The 15996-nt window shown below is 39.8% G+C and overlaps 1 protein-coding gene across 1 annotated transcript in view; it reads left to right on the top strand.

Moving 5' to 3' along the window:
- LOC145660677 (heterogeneous nuclear ribonucleoprotein L-like) overlaps positions 1-15996 on the top strand; it is a 214095-nt gene that overhangs the window by 175295 nt on the left and 22804 nt on the right. The window contains exon 9 of the mRNA XM_081726013.1: positions 13106-13183. Coding sequence (XP_081582139.1) covers positions 13106-13183 — 78 coding nt within the window. The remainder of the gene's footprint in view (positions 1-13105; positions 13184-15996) is intronic.

Here is a 15996-nt window from a genome sequence, read left to right as displayed (position 1 = left end):
ATCGTGCAGAACTCCTTTTCTTATTCTATGACATCAATAGTATTCTATTCTCTTAACTAACGAAACTGGATGTAATGTGTAAGTAACACTTCCTATCAGCAACTTTCTGAGGGATTAAGACAAGATACAGATGTTCCACAATTTGCCCATTGTTTTCTTTTTGTCTTCCTATTAATGGTTTTCTGTCTGTATTCGTTGTTTTCTTTTCGCCACTTTTTTTTTCCCCTGGAGATTCCGCGTGGAATCGATTTCCTGGTTATGGCCGCAGACTGCGGCTGCCCGGAGGTTTCTTTTGTACTAGGATAGGGGCAAAGCACAGGTGCTTTGTTGGTTTTGATCTTATATATATATATATATATATATATATATATATATATATATATATATATATATATATATATATATAAAAAATGCAGTGTAATGTTCATTCAAGACTGTTAAATTGATAATTGTTTGTACAGTATTGTTGTCAATTTTTTAAATGAGTTCTGCTTTTTTTTTAACCCGTAAGTACTCGCGCCCTTTTTGTGACACTAGTACTCGCGCGGGGGTCCAGTAGACCCCCAAATTGATATTTGTTTTATTACAATAAAAATATTTTTTTAATAATTAAGACATGTAGCGTAACTCTAGACATGTTTTAAAAAGTATTTGCTGCAATCAGATTTTTTTAGAGCTCCTCCGTGGCTAAGCGGTTAGCGTACGCGCCTTTGGCGCGGGAGACCCGGGTTCGATTCCCGGCGGGAGCTAATGTGGTTCGGATTCCACGTTAATCAGTAGGTCCACGTCTCATTAACGTCCACGCTGCTGAAAAGGGACGTTAAACTCAAAATCAATCAATCAGATTTTTTTAAAACTCGTTTTGAGATATTTTAAAATATTTTTTCATCAGGACTTCCGGCTAGCAATACAGAAGTTACCTGGTTGGAGGTCTGTGAACACCCCGCGCGAGTACTTAAGGGTTTTTTAAAAACTCGTTTTAGATTGCGGAGAGCGGAAAAAACTTTTAATAAGCCCAATTTTTGTGTTTGCTCAAAATGGACTTGGCAGGTTTTGGAAAATTCCCTTCATAGTTGTTTGGATAATATTGCCAAACCGCTGCTAAGGTGAATTTGTTCATACCTAATAAATCCTTCATTAACAACTCTATAATATGGCATCAGTAACTTCCCTTGAAGAAAGAAAACCTACAAGAAACAATTTTCTCAAACTACGTAAGCGATTTTGCTGGTATTGCGTAAATACAGTGCCCGATTCAAAATGTACCAATAAAGAAATGAAATAATCTCAGTAACCAGTAGCGATAAGATCTTTCAGTTTAGATTTTCTGGAAGAGAAAATAATCGGGTTTTATCACCAGGAGACGGAAGATTGCACGTGTTTAAAAGTGCGGGATATGGCATCGTTTATTGTGCCTCAAACAGTTGAGAACTGTTTACAGATGGCTTAATTTAAGTCGCATGCAACCGTACAGAGAAAACTTAGATAACATTATGGATAGGAACCATCAGACCACCATTATATGTATTGTTTCGTGCTGTAAAGAGTTGCTGGAAATTGATTCCCTGCTGAAGAGGAAAGACAGTTCGGGAAGCTTTTCAGTGAGGCGTGGTAATGTACAATTTCAAATTGCACGATGTTTCGCAGGAATACATGTTCCAACTAGACGGGGATCTGCCGCATTACGCCTGTAATGCGAGATTTCCTGGATAATTCTTTCCACAATAATTGGATTGGAAGGAGAGGTCCTATTCAGTGAGCCTCCGTGAACGACAGACTTGGTCCCTGGATCAGTGACATCTCAAATGTTACACAAACGCAAAAGCCTTTTTATATGTATATAAAATCGTTGTTTCATAAACACGGTCAGAGGTTTGGAAATAAAACACAACGGTGTTCACGATATATTAACATCCTTTTGCAAAATTATACTAAATATATGGAAATATGGAGAATGAAGAGCACAAATTAGTTTTCAAAATATCTAGAGTCTGAATGCAGGCCCGGAATCTAGCAGAGCACGCTACAGAGAGTCCACATTAGGGTGTGTCTTGCAGGCCATTGATTAAAGCACTTACCACAGTTTGTACTCAAGCAGCTTCAGATCCGGACTGCTAGAGGGCGACTCCGATCTAAAGATGAAATCTGGAATAGACCTCTTGCTTCGTAACTATTCTTATGTTGATCGTGCGTTGTGCGCAACAGTAGAATTCTGCTGGAAGGTCTCCTGTTAATTGGGAAACGTGGTAGTACTCAGTAGTTTCACAATGGGCTCCAACACTGGATTTGGTACACAGTAGCCGATGTCTTCGCACTAGGGATGGCCACAAAGTTTCGGTTCCGGCGGAACCGGTTCCAGACCTGGATCTGAAAACCCAGTTTCAGAACCGGATCCTAGGAACCAGTTCCACACCTTGATCCGTAAAAACGGATCTTAGGAATCGGTTCCAGACCTGGATCCGAAAGCTCTCAAAGAACCGTAAAGGAGGCACAAAGTTCACCTTCAAAACACTGCAAAGGGGACCACACGCTTGTGCCCTCCCCGCCCAGAGCACTATTTGCCCCCCAGAAAAACAATTTGGTCCACTAGTGAGTGTTTAGCCAAATGAGACAAGCGGCCGTCGCCTGCCTGTCGTTTCCACCATTTCATCTAGCACACTGCTCACAGCCTGCCAGCAGCTCGGGATAAGCGTAGGGATGGCCACCGGAACCGGTTCCAGACCTAGAGCCGAAAACCGGTTCCGCTAGGAACCAGTTCTGGCCATCCCTACTTCACACCAGAGCCCTGCAAACCCAGGCCCGGATAAATCTGTATTCTGTGCCCGGCTTGACCCGGCCCGGCCTGAGAACAACCAAGTCTGATAAGTCAAGTCAATCCTTCAATATGCAATGGAAAATTAGAAATGTGTCGTCATAATATTGCAATGTCTATTTGTCCTTCTGGAATGGGAAAATCGTGTGAATGGTTACTCAAGGTTTGTTTTCTATATCCCTATTATGTCTGTCTATGTGTTATCTGTGCTTGATCTGTCCAGCCATGTTTATTATATAATAATACAGCTCATGGACGTAAAAGTCTTATACTACACTCATTAGTGCATTACCAGTAACACCATATGTGATACTAATACTATAACGACTACTGCTAATACTACTATTACTACTACCACTCTGCTATTACTAGTAATAAGAAAACAAAACAATGAAAATGAAATCTTTGAGTTTTACGTCCGACAGTTATGCCGGCTAGGCTAAAGGAGAAATGGCGAATAAATAAAGTGGGAGGAAATGGGAGAACGCCAAGAACCCCCTCCTACACGGTGTTTGTCCACCTCAAAGTTCACGTGGCGAGAGCTGGGATCGAACCAGAGACTCCATGCACCAGAGGTGAACGCTCAACCACTGAGCCACCGTTCCAGGAACACCTAATCGACCCTGGCATCTTGGTAATTTATTTGATTATTATATTTTGTTATATTTGTAGTATCATACTATAAACAATACAGGAACATGTAACATCATTGGGTATTTCCCTTGCTAATTGAACTTTACTACAAATTGCGCTGATCTTATGAGCACGCCAGTACACGGTTTTGGCCTCCGTGGTCGAATGGTAGCGTACCAAATTCTACTTAGTAGTTCAAGTACTTGACTTTATCATATGTTCTTTAGGTATCTACGGCTCAGGGCGTATGGATGATGCTGGGATGAATTGGTGGATTGAAAACAGTGGGAGGAAGCGGGAACTCCCACGCGCACGGTTTTTGTCCACCACAAAGCTCACATAGCACGAGCAGGGATTGATCCGACGACCACTAGCATCAGATGTGAGTGCTTTTCCTAATGAGGCACCGTTGTCCCACGTAGATCAAACATCGGTTCACATTCTACGCAGACCGGCCATATAGTATTTCTCCTTTTTTTCTGTATTTAGAAGGTAAATTCGGTACCACCAGACATGTCAACTCTAACGCGAAGTCGTAGCAGTTGTGGTATTAGCAGTGGTAGTAGTAGTATTAGTAGTAGAAGTAGTATTACAGTACCTTGCAGTTTTGAATAAAGTCAGTTTCCCAAACACATTACGATTAGCATAGGCTAACATTAGTTTCCGATCCGTCTTTCAGTGTGTCCGGGCCGAACCGGGCGCGCCCGGCCCGTGCAGGGCTCTGCTTCACACCTTCTTCACAAACTTGAAACCGTGCTGTGTCGTTGCTTTACACTCTACGTACAACAGCATAATTCATGCTTGGATGATGGGACCTTCGCACCCTAGAAACTCGTGCACCAATGATACGTGATTTTGAACATTAAATGGTTGCTTAGGTGTGAACAGCTTCTCGTAAGAAAAGAGAATTATCCTGTGACCATTTCCTGTATAATGCTTGAGGGGACTTTCATCACTCTTTGCTGACGTAACGCTTCAGTAAGGATATGATCTGTGTGTTGTTTGTAGGCTTTGTCCCAGGTCCTTATTGAGCACTCATGGTTAGCCTTGAAGTGGACATCTCTCGAGACATCACTGAGTCCTGACGGGATTTCATCAAATCCTTGCAGCTATGGTTTTAATTATACCAGTAATTTGGGCTCTTGCGGATAAGACCCTATGTTTCATGAAGTTTCTAGTTCAGGAAGCTGTTCGAACGGAACGCAAGAGAACTTCCCCTCCCTCTCCCAAAATATGACATGTTGTACGTTCACATTATTGTGTAAGGGGCCCAGAACACCTCAAAAATCCTTTTCCGAATAATGCTGTATTTTTAGTATGCTGAGGGTTCAAGGTACAGTCTGCTGTACAGTGGATCAAGGTATGAGCCAGTTCAGTCGGTCCTTCCGTATCCAGCAAAAATTTGTAAGTCGTAGAGCGTTCTCCTCTGGTACATGAGGTCCTTGGTCGATTCCAGCTCGCACCAAGTAAGCTTTCTGGTGGACAAACCCCGTGAGCCTGAGTTTCCGCGGGGTTCTCCCGTTTCCTCTCACTTTCTTCAGTCCACCATTGCATTCATTTCTCATCACCGTCTCCTTTAGCCTAGCCGGCGTACCGTGGTACTAAAAGTTAGATTCCATGTCATTTCATTTTTTTATCCAACAGAAGGAAACTCACGTAATTGCGCTGAAGCAGTGTTTCCATCAACAAATTTTCGTACCAGTTGTCTGATGTTACTATGAAGTAGTTTTCCAATGACTGCTGAATTGTGAAAAAATGCGTTTTCATAATTCTAATAGAAATATATATATATATATATATATATATATATATATATATATATATATAGAACCAACATTTATTGTATCCTCAGCGATACTCTGTAAGATAGGGTGATAATGATAGAAGTGGGAGGAAACCGAGAACCCTCCCCCCTCACACAATGTTTGACCTCCACAAATCTAATTTACCTCTGGCTGGTATTGACTCAGGGACCCGAAGCACCAGAACTGACATTCTACCATTGAGCCACTACGCAGGCATATTATAGTGTAAGATAAATGAATGAAGTGGTGTCACTAATTCCCTAGAAACGAAATATGAATTCCTTAATCAGCAGCAAAATTATATTTATTGTTACAGCACCGTATGGCAGCAAGTGGAAATTTATTTCCATCTAGTTACGTGGTAAATGGTGTTATATTGTTACTGCTTTCCCCAAAAGCTTCAGATACGAATTTTGAAGCATACAATTTAAAAATTATATCTTTTAAAAAAGGTAGTTCGTATTCGCAGATTTTCGGATGCAGTGTACACTATTGAGTTCGCATTCGGATACAATGGAGGCGCGGCCTTACTGCTAAGTTCCCTTTCTGCACGGAGCCTAGAACGCTTTTAGTCGAAGCGAAGCCCACCCCCAGAGAAATCATCGCCACTGATAGAAAGAACATTCCACAGTGAAAACTGCCGATATGTCGATGGTGCTCGTTTTGCATATGAAAGCATTTTCTGGTCCATTTTTCGCTCGACAGCAAGGTGTTGGGAGACACGATGGACTTTTTTTTTTATTATTATTATTATTTCGTACGGAAGTGAAAAATACTTCTTGGCGCAACAATCCTTGAAGGGCCAGCCGGTTCATGGCTCTCATGCCTTTGGGGGCTCCCATGCCAAATTCTGTCATATTTTAAACAACCAAGAGCATTAAGTCTCGCAAATATTGCAAAAATCAAAGACCATTGTGTCAGTTTCCCTGCATGGTTGCGTAGTACCAATACCAAACATTGACAGTTTTTTTTTTTTTTCGCGAAGTGCATTTAATTGTTAACTATTTAAATCCCAAAGCATATGACGCAGTCATTGATACCAAGATATGCATGTGGTCAGTGGTTAACAAAGTAACATAGTTGTCCTTTAGCGCTTACAAAGCAACGATTTTACGATAAATGAGTTCAGTAAAGGTTTTTGTGCGTTTTGTATGTATATACATGATTGAAATTTAACTTTTTTACCTACACCATTTTCTGCTGGATAGAAAAAGTCTTAGATTAGTATCGATAAGGATGCTAACGCTTATTCAAAATACTTAAATTCTGTTTTAATTTTGACCGGAACCTTTGTAAATACCGTATATTTATATCCAATGTATATTTTATTGTTGAGTCCAGCCGGTTTCACTGATGACTGACGCTCGAGTTGCAGAAAAGTACATACGTTTGTTACTTGAGGAGCAACCTTGAGAGTTTCCTCCCGATCGGATTTCTTCATTCGCATAGGCAACTGGATAGTTGGTGGATGTTTAAAGATCGCCACAGGCACTGAACAGGTCTGAAGAGGTGGTTACCAAATAAGAAGTGAATTTATGACATTGGGAGTCGGCTGTAGTGCGGGAAAATGCCGGCATGGCGCCACGATGTGGATCAATAGAAAGGGAAGCTCTTGCTTGCTCTAGCTGCTGCAGCAGTTCGTATACGCTTCTCAAAAACTTTTCAATAAGCCTCTTCAGATCATTACATGCGAGTTATTCGCGTGATACCTAAGTCACGCCCTTAGCGTGCCAGGTGCTTGTCTTGAGCATCATCTTAAGGTTCTTCTGTCTTCCTTTCACAGAACCACCTACAGTATCTGTATGCATTTCATTAGAAAACGCGGAAACAGTTGGGAAGTGGATGAAAACTAACTTGGGGGTAATCCCCGCATTGGCCTTTATTTCCTTTAAATAGTAACCCACTTCAACATAGAAATGACTTAATTGTAGACAGTTTTGTGGTGGAAAAATACTACAAGAATACCAGGTAATAGTTTTGTACAGACGAGTTGAATGTTTTTGTAATATCTTTGTGAGACTTATTTTTGTTAATAATAACAATTATAGTAATAGATCGGCAAATGGGGGGAGAAAATGAAATCATTAAGTTTTACGTTCCACGATTATGCTGGCTAGGCTAAAGGAGACGGTGATGATGAGAAAAGAATGAAAAAAGTGGGAGGAAACGGAAAACCGAGAAAATCCACGCATACGATGCTTGTCCACCACAAAGCTCCGAGCGAGGATTGAACCAAGGACCCCACGCACCAAAGGCGAACGCTCTACCACTGAGGTCAGCAAATGGAATCTTATGATTCGAAAGCTTACAGCTAAGACTGCAGAGTCTGAGGAGGAAGTAATACCATTGAAACCTCGGAATTCTGCTGGAGTATAAATACATGCTTCTCAAGAGGAGTTTTTTTTTTTTTTTTTTTTATTCCTAGACTGAACATTTAGGGTCAATGCCAGGCCACACACTTATTGTTCGATTTCAGCTCATCGTGTTTGTTTAGGATTTCCTTCCCTACATTTATTCCGCCACTCCTTTCATCATTCCCTTATATATTAACGCTCGTGTTTTATTTTGCCTATGAAATATTGAACTAAAGATTTCACTTTTTGATCGAACCATTTGTCAGTTGTAGTGTTAATTGGTGTGTATTTGAACGATTGAGAAATCATCTTTGATTAATTACTATAAGATAGATGTGCTGACCAGCCTTATACAAAAACTAGCAGGTGTTATGATTGATTTTTCTGTAAGCGCCGATCGTACTTCGTTAATTCGAGTCCAGATAGAATTGTCTAAATGTCTTCACATGAAATAAGATTATAAACAAAATGTACTTATTCCATTAAAATGCCGTGGGGTCGGGCCATCGTTAGCCTATAGAACAGCTTTAGTTCGTTATGGAATAAGTGTATACATCATGAATTATTTCCAGAGTAATATTGTCCAGTTGCACACGCAGATCCGTCGACGAGGATGGAGGTGGTTATGTGCTCGTGACCCTGAGCTCCAGAAGTAACCACAGGTGTTCACTAATGTTGAGATTTGGGTATTCGACAGGCCAGAATCATTTCGATGTAAAGTCATGCCTTAACTGCTCGGAGTGTCAGTTGTCGCATTGTCATCGTGGAAAGTAACATCATTGGTCGGAAATACCTGAATTAATAAGTCGCTTTCGCGTGGTTTTTCCAGATGCTTGGGTAATCAAAGGACCCAGAATATGCCAGGAAATTGTGGTCTACATCAGACACACCACAATATTTTGTGGTACGTAGGGAAAAGTTCGAAGCATAAGCTTCTTTGGGCGTACTATACGTAAACATACCGTGTTAGAAATAAGATGGAAAATAAATCATCGAACCATGTTACACGTTTCCAGTCATCAGCAATCCACTTTTCAGATTCTTGGCCCATTTTCTTTCGCGCTTAAGTAGGGTTGTTGGTGATCGTCGGTTTGGAAATTGCAACCTAACTTCGGAGGTTCAGGTTATGTAATTTGTGTCGGCCTGTGATTATGGCAATCTTTCCGAAGTGTTCTGAGTTCTTTAATCCCTTTCGCCGCATTTGCTTCACTGACCTTGGTGACATTCCTCCCTATCACATACTTTTCTTCCGTTCATTATTACTTCTGCTGAGTTTTGCCATGGGTTTCGGAGGCATCGGTCACCTTGAACGCTATACTTTGCAACACATTTAACACACTGGCTACTACCAACTAACCGCGCGCCTGGAATTCGGCTTCTTTGAAACTGAGATTCTCTCTCTCTCTCTCTCTCATTTTGCATCACTATCATCTGCCCCGCTTCAACAGAGACATCTGTTCGGCCCGCCTGGTGTACTACAGATACTCACCTTAAATGCTGCTAACGGCCAGGCGCTATTAGTCCTCATTCTCATTATCACCACCTTAAAATATCTTAAGCGTTGCAAACTACAGGTATTTATAATGTTTTTTTGTGACCCTCGCCGCCGGTGTAGCCGTTAGCGCGCCTGCCTTTGGTACATATGGTCCACGGTTTGATTCTCAGAGATAGAGCATTGGATGTATTGCAGTAGTTCGGATTCTGTTGGAAACGTAGGTCCATGTTTCATATATCTTCGGTGTTGAAAGAGAGACTAAACTCCAATTCAATTATTCAACAGTTTCTTAAAGCATTATAGTGGCCTATAGGATAGTTCTTACACATACAATCGATTTGACAAAATTAGCTGTAATATAAAATGTACGCAGTAGTATGTCATTTAGTATGCAGAAAACGTATTTTGAATTTTGTTGTTTATTGTAATCAGAACAAGCGTACGCACCAGCTATTACATATTCTTTCTGATTCACCGGAGTGTTTGTTTCTCCAGTGATGTTCCTAATTTTAGCTGAAATGTACTCTCTCAACTGTTGTAAGTTATAAAGGTTGTTCATGTCCTTCAGTAAACCCCACACAAAGAAACACCGGCTGTGCCGATGAGGGGACGGGGAGGGAACAAATCTTGGGAGAGACATCCATTAGAGATGACAGTTTCAGAAATAGTTATAAATCAGTTTGGCGTTATAAATTGTGCTTCCACCTGTTACTGTACACACAATCGACACCATAAGGCCCACCTATTAATTTCTAATTGTGATCGGTTATATCATCGATTGCGGGAGCACCACCAATTCTTTGGGCCAGTTGTATAAGAATCACTATTTCCATAGCATGTGGTATTGATAGTTTGTAACACTGTAAGTATATTTCACATACAAAGAACACTTGTATTTAATACTAGCAGATTGCCAGTTCTTCGCACGGGGAGAATGTTTCGTTTTGGACAAAGATCAGTGGGGGCTGAATTTGGATTTAAATGGCATCGGAAGTGTCACTGCTCGTCTCAGCCACCTCGAAGACTGCAATCGTCACTAATATTGATCATTTGTGTATATCTCCCCCTCTCTCAAGTTGTGGGGCTGAATTTGGATTTAAACAGCACCGGAAGTGTCACTGTTTTCCTCAGCGACTCCAAAAACTATGGATTCAACACTAAAATTGGTCATTTTCGATCATTTTTAAATCTCTCTCTCTCTCCTTCGCCCTCCCCTAAGTTGCACCGTCGAAGTGAAATAATGAAAACCATCCCAGACCCGAACGTCATCTATGTTGAAAGTTTAATCGAAATCGGTCGGCTGGCTCAAGAGTTACGAAGTCCCATAGTTACTTTCAATTTTATATATTTGGTCTAGAAATTAATTCGTGCGGGTGGACAAGAGATGGCGCAACGAACGGAGCGTCCCACAGTTCCGTGTATCCACACATGTGTTGCAAACCCCTGTCATCGCGTATCGTTCGTAGTATAGGGCAGTGGATTAAGGCGTCAACAACACCAGTTTGTAGTTAAGTGAACATGGCGCAATTTGTGCCTGATAAAGTGTTTTTGCGGGGTGTCCTGCTGCATTACTTTAACATGCAGAAAAGTGCGACTGAAAGTCATCGTATTTTGGTGGAAGTGTATGGTGACCATGCTCTAGCTGAGCGAACGTGTCAGAAGTGGTTTGCACGGTTTAGAAGTGGTGATTTCGGCTTGGCAGACCAAGAGCGAGCTGGACAGCCAAAAAAATTTCAAGACGAAGAATTGACATCATTGCTCGAGCAGGATTCGTGTCAAACGCAGGAACAACTTGCAGCAGCATTAGGCGTTGATCAAACAACAGTCTCCAAACGCTTGAAAGCCATGGGAATGATTCAAAAGATGTCACATTGGGTTCCACATGAATTGAAAGACAGAGACGTTGAAAGACGAAAAACCATTTGCGAATTGCTGCTTCAACGACAGAGCAGAAAGGGGTTTCTGCATCGAATTATTACGGGTGATGAGAAGTGGATCCATTACGAGAACCCTAAACGAAAAAAGGCCTGGGTGAAACCAGGTGAACCAGGTCCATCACAACCAAAACGAGATATTCACTGTGCAAAGGTTATGCTGTGCATATGGTGGGATATGAAAGGTGTGGTGTACTATGAGCTGCTGCAACCGGGTGAAACTATGAATGGAGAACGTTATCGACGACAATTAATGCGTTTAAAGCAAGCTCTGGCCAGAACAGACATGATAAACTTATTGTTCAACATGATAACGCTCGCACACATGTCGCAAAACCGGTCAAAACCTATTTAGAAAATGTCGGATGGGAAGTTTTACCCCACCCGCCGTATTCACCAGACGTTGCTCCTTCGGACTACTACTTGTTCGATTGCATGAACAACGATTTGATTGGACAGCGGTTTACTTCTTCAGAAGATATCGAAACATGGGTCTCTGACTGGATCGCTTCCAAGGATGAGGACTTCTTTCGCCACGGAATCCGTACATTGCCTGACAGATGGGCGAAAGTGGTGGCTAGCGATGGACAATATTTTTCTTAAGGTATTTATGTATTTTGTGTTTGTACTACAGCTTCAATGTGTGCGTACCAATCGCACGAATTAATTCCTAGACCAAATATATTAGATTATTTTTTGTGGTGTGATATTTTGGTATTTTTCAAACAATAATTATTTTTTTTTTTAAGTAGAACAATAAAGCCATCGCATTGGAGTGCTAATGTTACCTTGGTTATAAATAACATTAATTTGATTCTCTTACTAAGATTCACTGGAACTTAGTAGATTCACTGAAATAGTGTGATGTTCAATGTCTGGAATACTAAAATAAATACAGCAGTGCTATCAAAATCTTGAATTTTCTTGTTGTTCAAGGTATATCATTATAAAGTGCTGTAAATTATAATCACAGCACAATGTCATTGAATGTAACCAGATGTCCACTGCTGTTTCTTACTCAGATTGATTCCTTCATCTGCAATCAGTTTTGCTAACCGTTCCAGTTGATGGTATTTTACACAACCTAATCGAAAACGAGTGAAAGTTCTTGCTTCTCAGTTGGAAACTTCTGGATGTAAATCTGGTTGCTGCTGATCAACTTTTTCTGGACAGTTTTCTTTCACAAGGCGAATGCTGGGGTGGTATCTGTAAACGTAGATACTGAGCTGCTGTTTTCATGATCTTTTCGTTTGTTTGTAATTTAGTGACTTCCATAGATGATCCTCATAGACTGTGCGCTGCAAGTTTAAATGAACACTTTCTCATTCATAAAAGAGAGAGACTGCTTCACAAAACAAACACAATACTTCACATATCCGGCTGTAAAGTTAACTTGGTGACTGGAACTGTAGTTGTTTTGTGTACACACACACACACACACACACACACACACACATATATATATATATATATATAAGAGAGAGAGAGAGAGAGAGATAATATATTGGTAAAAAGCTAACCAGTGCAGTAATTTGAAAGTTCTTCGGAAATCGACAAATAATAAATGGTAGTATGTTAGGGTCATAATTTGGCAGTGTTCTTGAGGCGAGATTTTTTTTTTTAATGGAAATTACAGAATTTGTGTATACCATTGGCGATGGTATATAGGAATTTTTATTAATAATATTGGACATTTAATTGATGCCAGAACAGAAATGTTTTCATCATCTTTCCCGTATGTGGATCCACTGATAAACTTCTCTTTCCCAATTTCGTGAGCGAGCATTAATAAAAAGGGTGGATACTTTGCTGAATTTAAGTTACGGGTATTTTGGCCTCAAGCTAAACGTGGCACGCTTCGTTTTTATTGACATGCAATCACGCAACTCCTCGTTTTCGCTACCGAAAACAGTAGCAAGTCTAGGCATAATAAATGACCTGTTGTAAGAAATATAGACAGTAAGCCGTAACTTAATGTTAAAATAAAGTTATTATGCAAGTTGAACTATGGGCTTGTAGTGTTTGTTGGTGTAATATTACCTTTAGTTTATGGATTATTTTTCTTTTCTCAGGCAAACCGGATCCTTCTCCCGGTCGGCCTGCACCACTGCTTCCAGAACCTCGGTTTGGGGCCGGTCCTCAGCCTTACAGTAAGTATCATGTATTTCATGTTTTTAATGCGTTAGAAGTGGTAGTGAATAAGAATTGAAAAAATAAAGTAGTAGTTTTACGGTTGATTTTTCCAAGGCTTCGTTCGTTGTTGTTCGGCGACTTTTTTACCGTCGAGCAAATTATATATTTACCCGATTAGTGTTTATTGCTGCCTTCCTAATGTAAAAATTGTTTGAGAGATCTTCGGGAACTAAAATTTCTCATGGAATCAATAAACAGTGTATGTGGGTTACGTTACTATATTTTATGACGTTGAATACCGTTTTTTCGCATATACAATCCAGTTCTGAAAAAATGAATAAAAAGATAATTAAGGATGCGGCTTGTACACGTGAAGGTAAATAGCATATCCGACAAGGTATTTGGTGCAACTTGTAGTGCTTCAATGCTCTCCCACCGTGAATCGAATCCAGAATCTTGCTATGCACCGCGAAATTTGATTTAGGCCTTCATCGCCAAACACAACATTCACCAAAACCATGCACGCGAGCTGCCAGATCAGCAAGGCGAGTTTTTCTTATAATGAAAGCTCATTCATATTAGATCAAAAATGAAATGAAATCTTTTAAGTTTTACGTCCGATGGGTATGCCGGCTAGGTTAAAGGAGACGGTGATGATGAGAAATGAATGAAATGGTGGAAACGGGAGAAATCCGAGAAAACCCACGCACACGGTGTTTGTCCACTACATAGTTCACTTGGCGCGAGTTAGATCGAACCCAGGACCCCCATACACTAGAGGTGAACGCTCTACCACTGAGCCACCGCGGCCTTGAGTTAGAATCAAGTTTTGTGTAAGTACTATAGAAGCTCCAAGTTTAGATTTTCAGCTCTACACGCAACTCATAAGAAAATTTAGAAATATATTTTAGGTTAATTGCGGCTTTTACACCGCAAAAATGCAGTACAGGGTTACTCAAAATAAATAGTACAAAAGTAAAATGTATTTATTTTCTACTGCAACAACGTACGTGTTATTATTAATTTTAAAATAGAAATTTAATACAATATGGCTTGCAAGGAAAAGAAAAAATTCGAATTTAAATATATGTGGTGTTCAAAAAGTATAGAACCTTTGATTGACAAAAATACATTTATTGATTTGGAAATCCGAAACACTAATTTCCTTCAAAGTAGTGTCCTTAGTAATACATACATTTCTGCCGTCACATTCCACGTGATGTCTTCTCATGGCTCTATTGGGTCTCTTTTCGTTGCATATTCAGCTTGAGAAATAACCAAAAGTCACACGGAGCCATGCGGGTGAGTAGGGAGCGTGACGACACACAGGAATGTTGTGTTTGGCGATGAAAGCCTGAATCAAATTTCGCGGACTGACTCCTCATGCCCAAAATTCTCGTTCAAAATCAAATGTACCGATCCGATGGAATGGTTTCCGCTTGGTTGGCACCTGGCTTTTGGAAAATTTGATGTAATATCGCTGCTCAGGTTCTTGTCAAAAAAAAAAAAAAAAAAAAAATCCCGACGACCGCTTAACCAGCGACTGACGCTGTCTGTGGGCAGGAAAAAAATCACGACTGTGCTTAACAGGCTTCATCCCGGCGAAATTAAAATACCGCTAATTTTACAGTAATTATGTGATATCTTCAAATAGATAAGAGATAATCGAAATGTGGAACAAGAGCGCCCTAGACAATATCATTTTACATGAGATACCGTTATCACGACTCACTTATCTACTTTGGATTTCGAGTCATTTTGAAAATCGGCATTTATTTTCGCGTTTCTAAACGGCTGAAAACGGAAAGCCACTAGGTGACTTGTGATAACGGTACCTCACACAAAATAATATTGTCTAGGGCGTTCTTGTTCCTCATTTCAGTTATCTTTTATCTATTTGAAGATATCACATAATTACTGTAAAATTAGCGGTATTTTAATTTCACCGGGATGAGGCCTCTTAAGTGTCCTTCGTACATCTACACTGAAGAAAGTCTCCCGGGCTTGATTGGTTTACGCAGGAAAAATTAAGTTCTATACTTTTGAGCGTACCACGCGTCTTTAATTTGGTTTCAAGAAAGGAATACTTTGTGTATATATATATATATATATATATATATATATATATATATATATATATATATATATATATATAAATCTGAAGCTATCGCATAATACTAATGTACAAAATTATGAATTTGAGCCGTCTCGAAACCCAGTATTTTTTTTTTCCAAATATGCACTTTAATCGAAACTATTGGATAAGAAACTATTTTAGAAATAAAAACACTTTTTTTTTACTTGTAAAATATATCACAACTGCTAAAAGTCACATGTTTTTAGAAGTTGTAGGAAAAATATGAAAGTGGCTATAGCTAGCTCATTTTACTGTGGGCTATTCTTGCATGTTATATATTTTCTCAAGAACAAAGAAAGGTAAATCCTTTTTATAACGTTAGTTTTCCGTGGGTATATGTCTTGTTGGACAATAGTGTTCCAAACTTTTATGGAACATGAACCACGCGGCTTGTGTGAGTAATTTATTAGTATATCCTCGACCAGCACAATGAGCTATCAAAAAGTGTATCTAATACAATAAAATAAACATTCTAAATCACTTGCGATAAAAACTCATATTAAAACTACTTAAAACAAAGAAACTTCGGACATATCTTCAAATTGATAAACAAACAAAACTTATTGAAAATGATTAACATGACTACGTGGCTAAAAGAGATTGTCAGCTTAAAATCGTTGCGCTCTCCAAGTGTAGTCGTAAAGTTTGCATTTCTGTTTTACATCAGTCCTGTAACACTTATATCAGAAGTTC

This window comes from Thermobia domestica, chromosome 9, assembly GCF_964235325.1.
Source record: "Thermobia domestica chromosome 9, izTheDome1.hap1.1, whole genome shotgun sequence".
Taxonomy (NCBI): domain Eukaryota; kingdom Metazoa; phylum Arthropoda; class Insecta; order Zygentoma; family Lepismatidae; genus Thermobia; species Thermobia domestica.
This window is presented reverse-complemented; position numbering and strand designations above follow the sequence as displayed.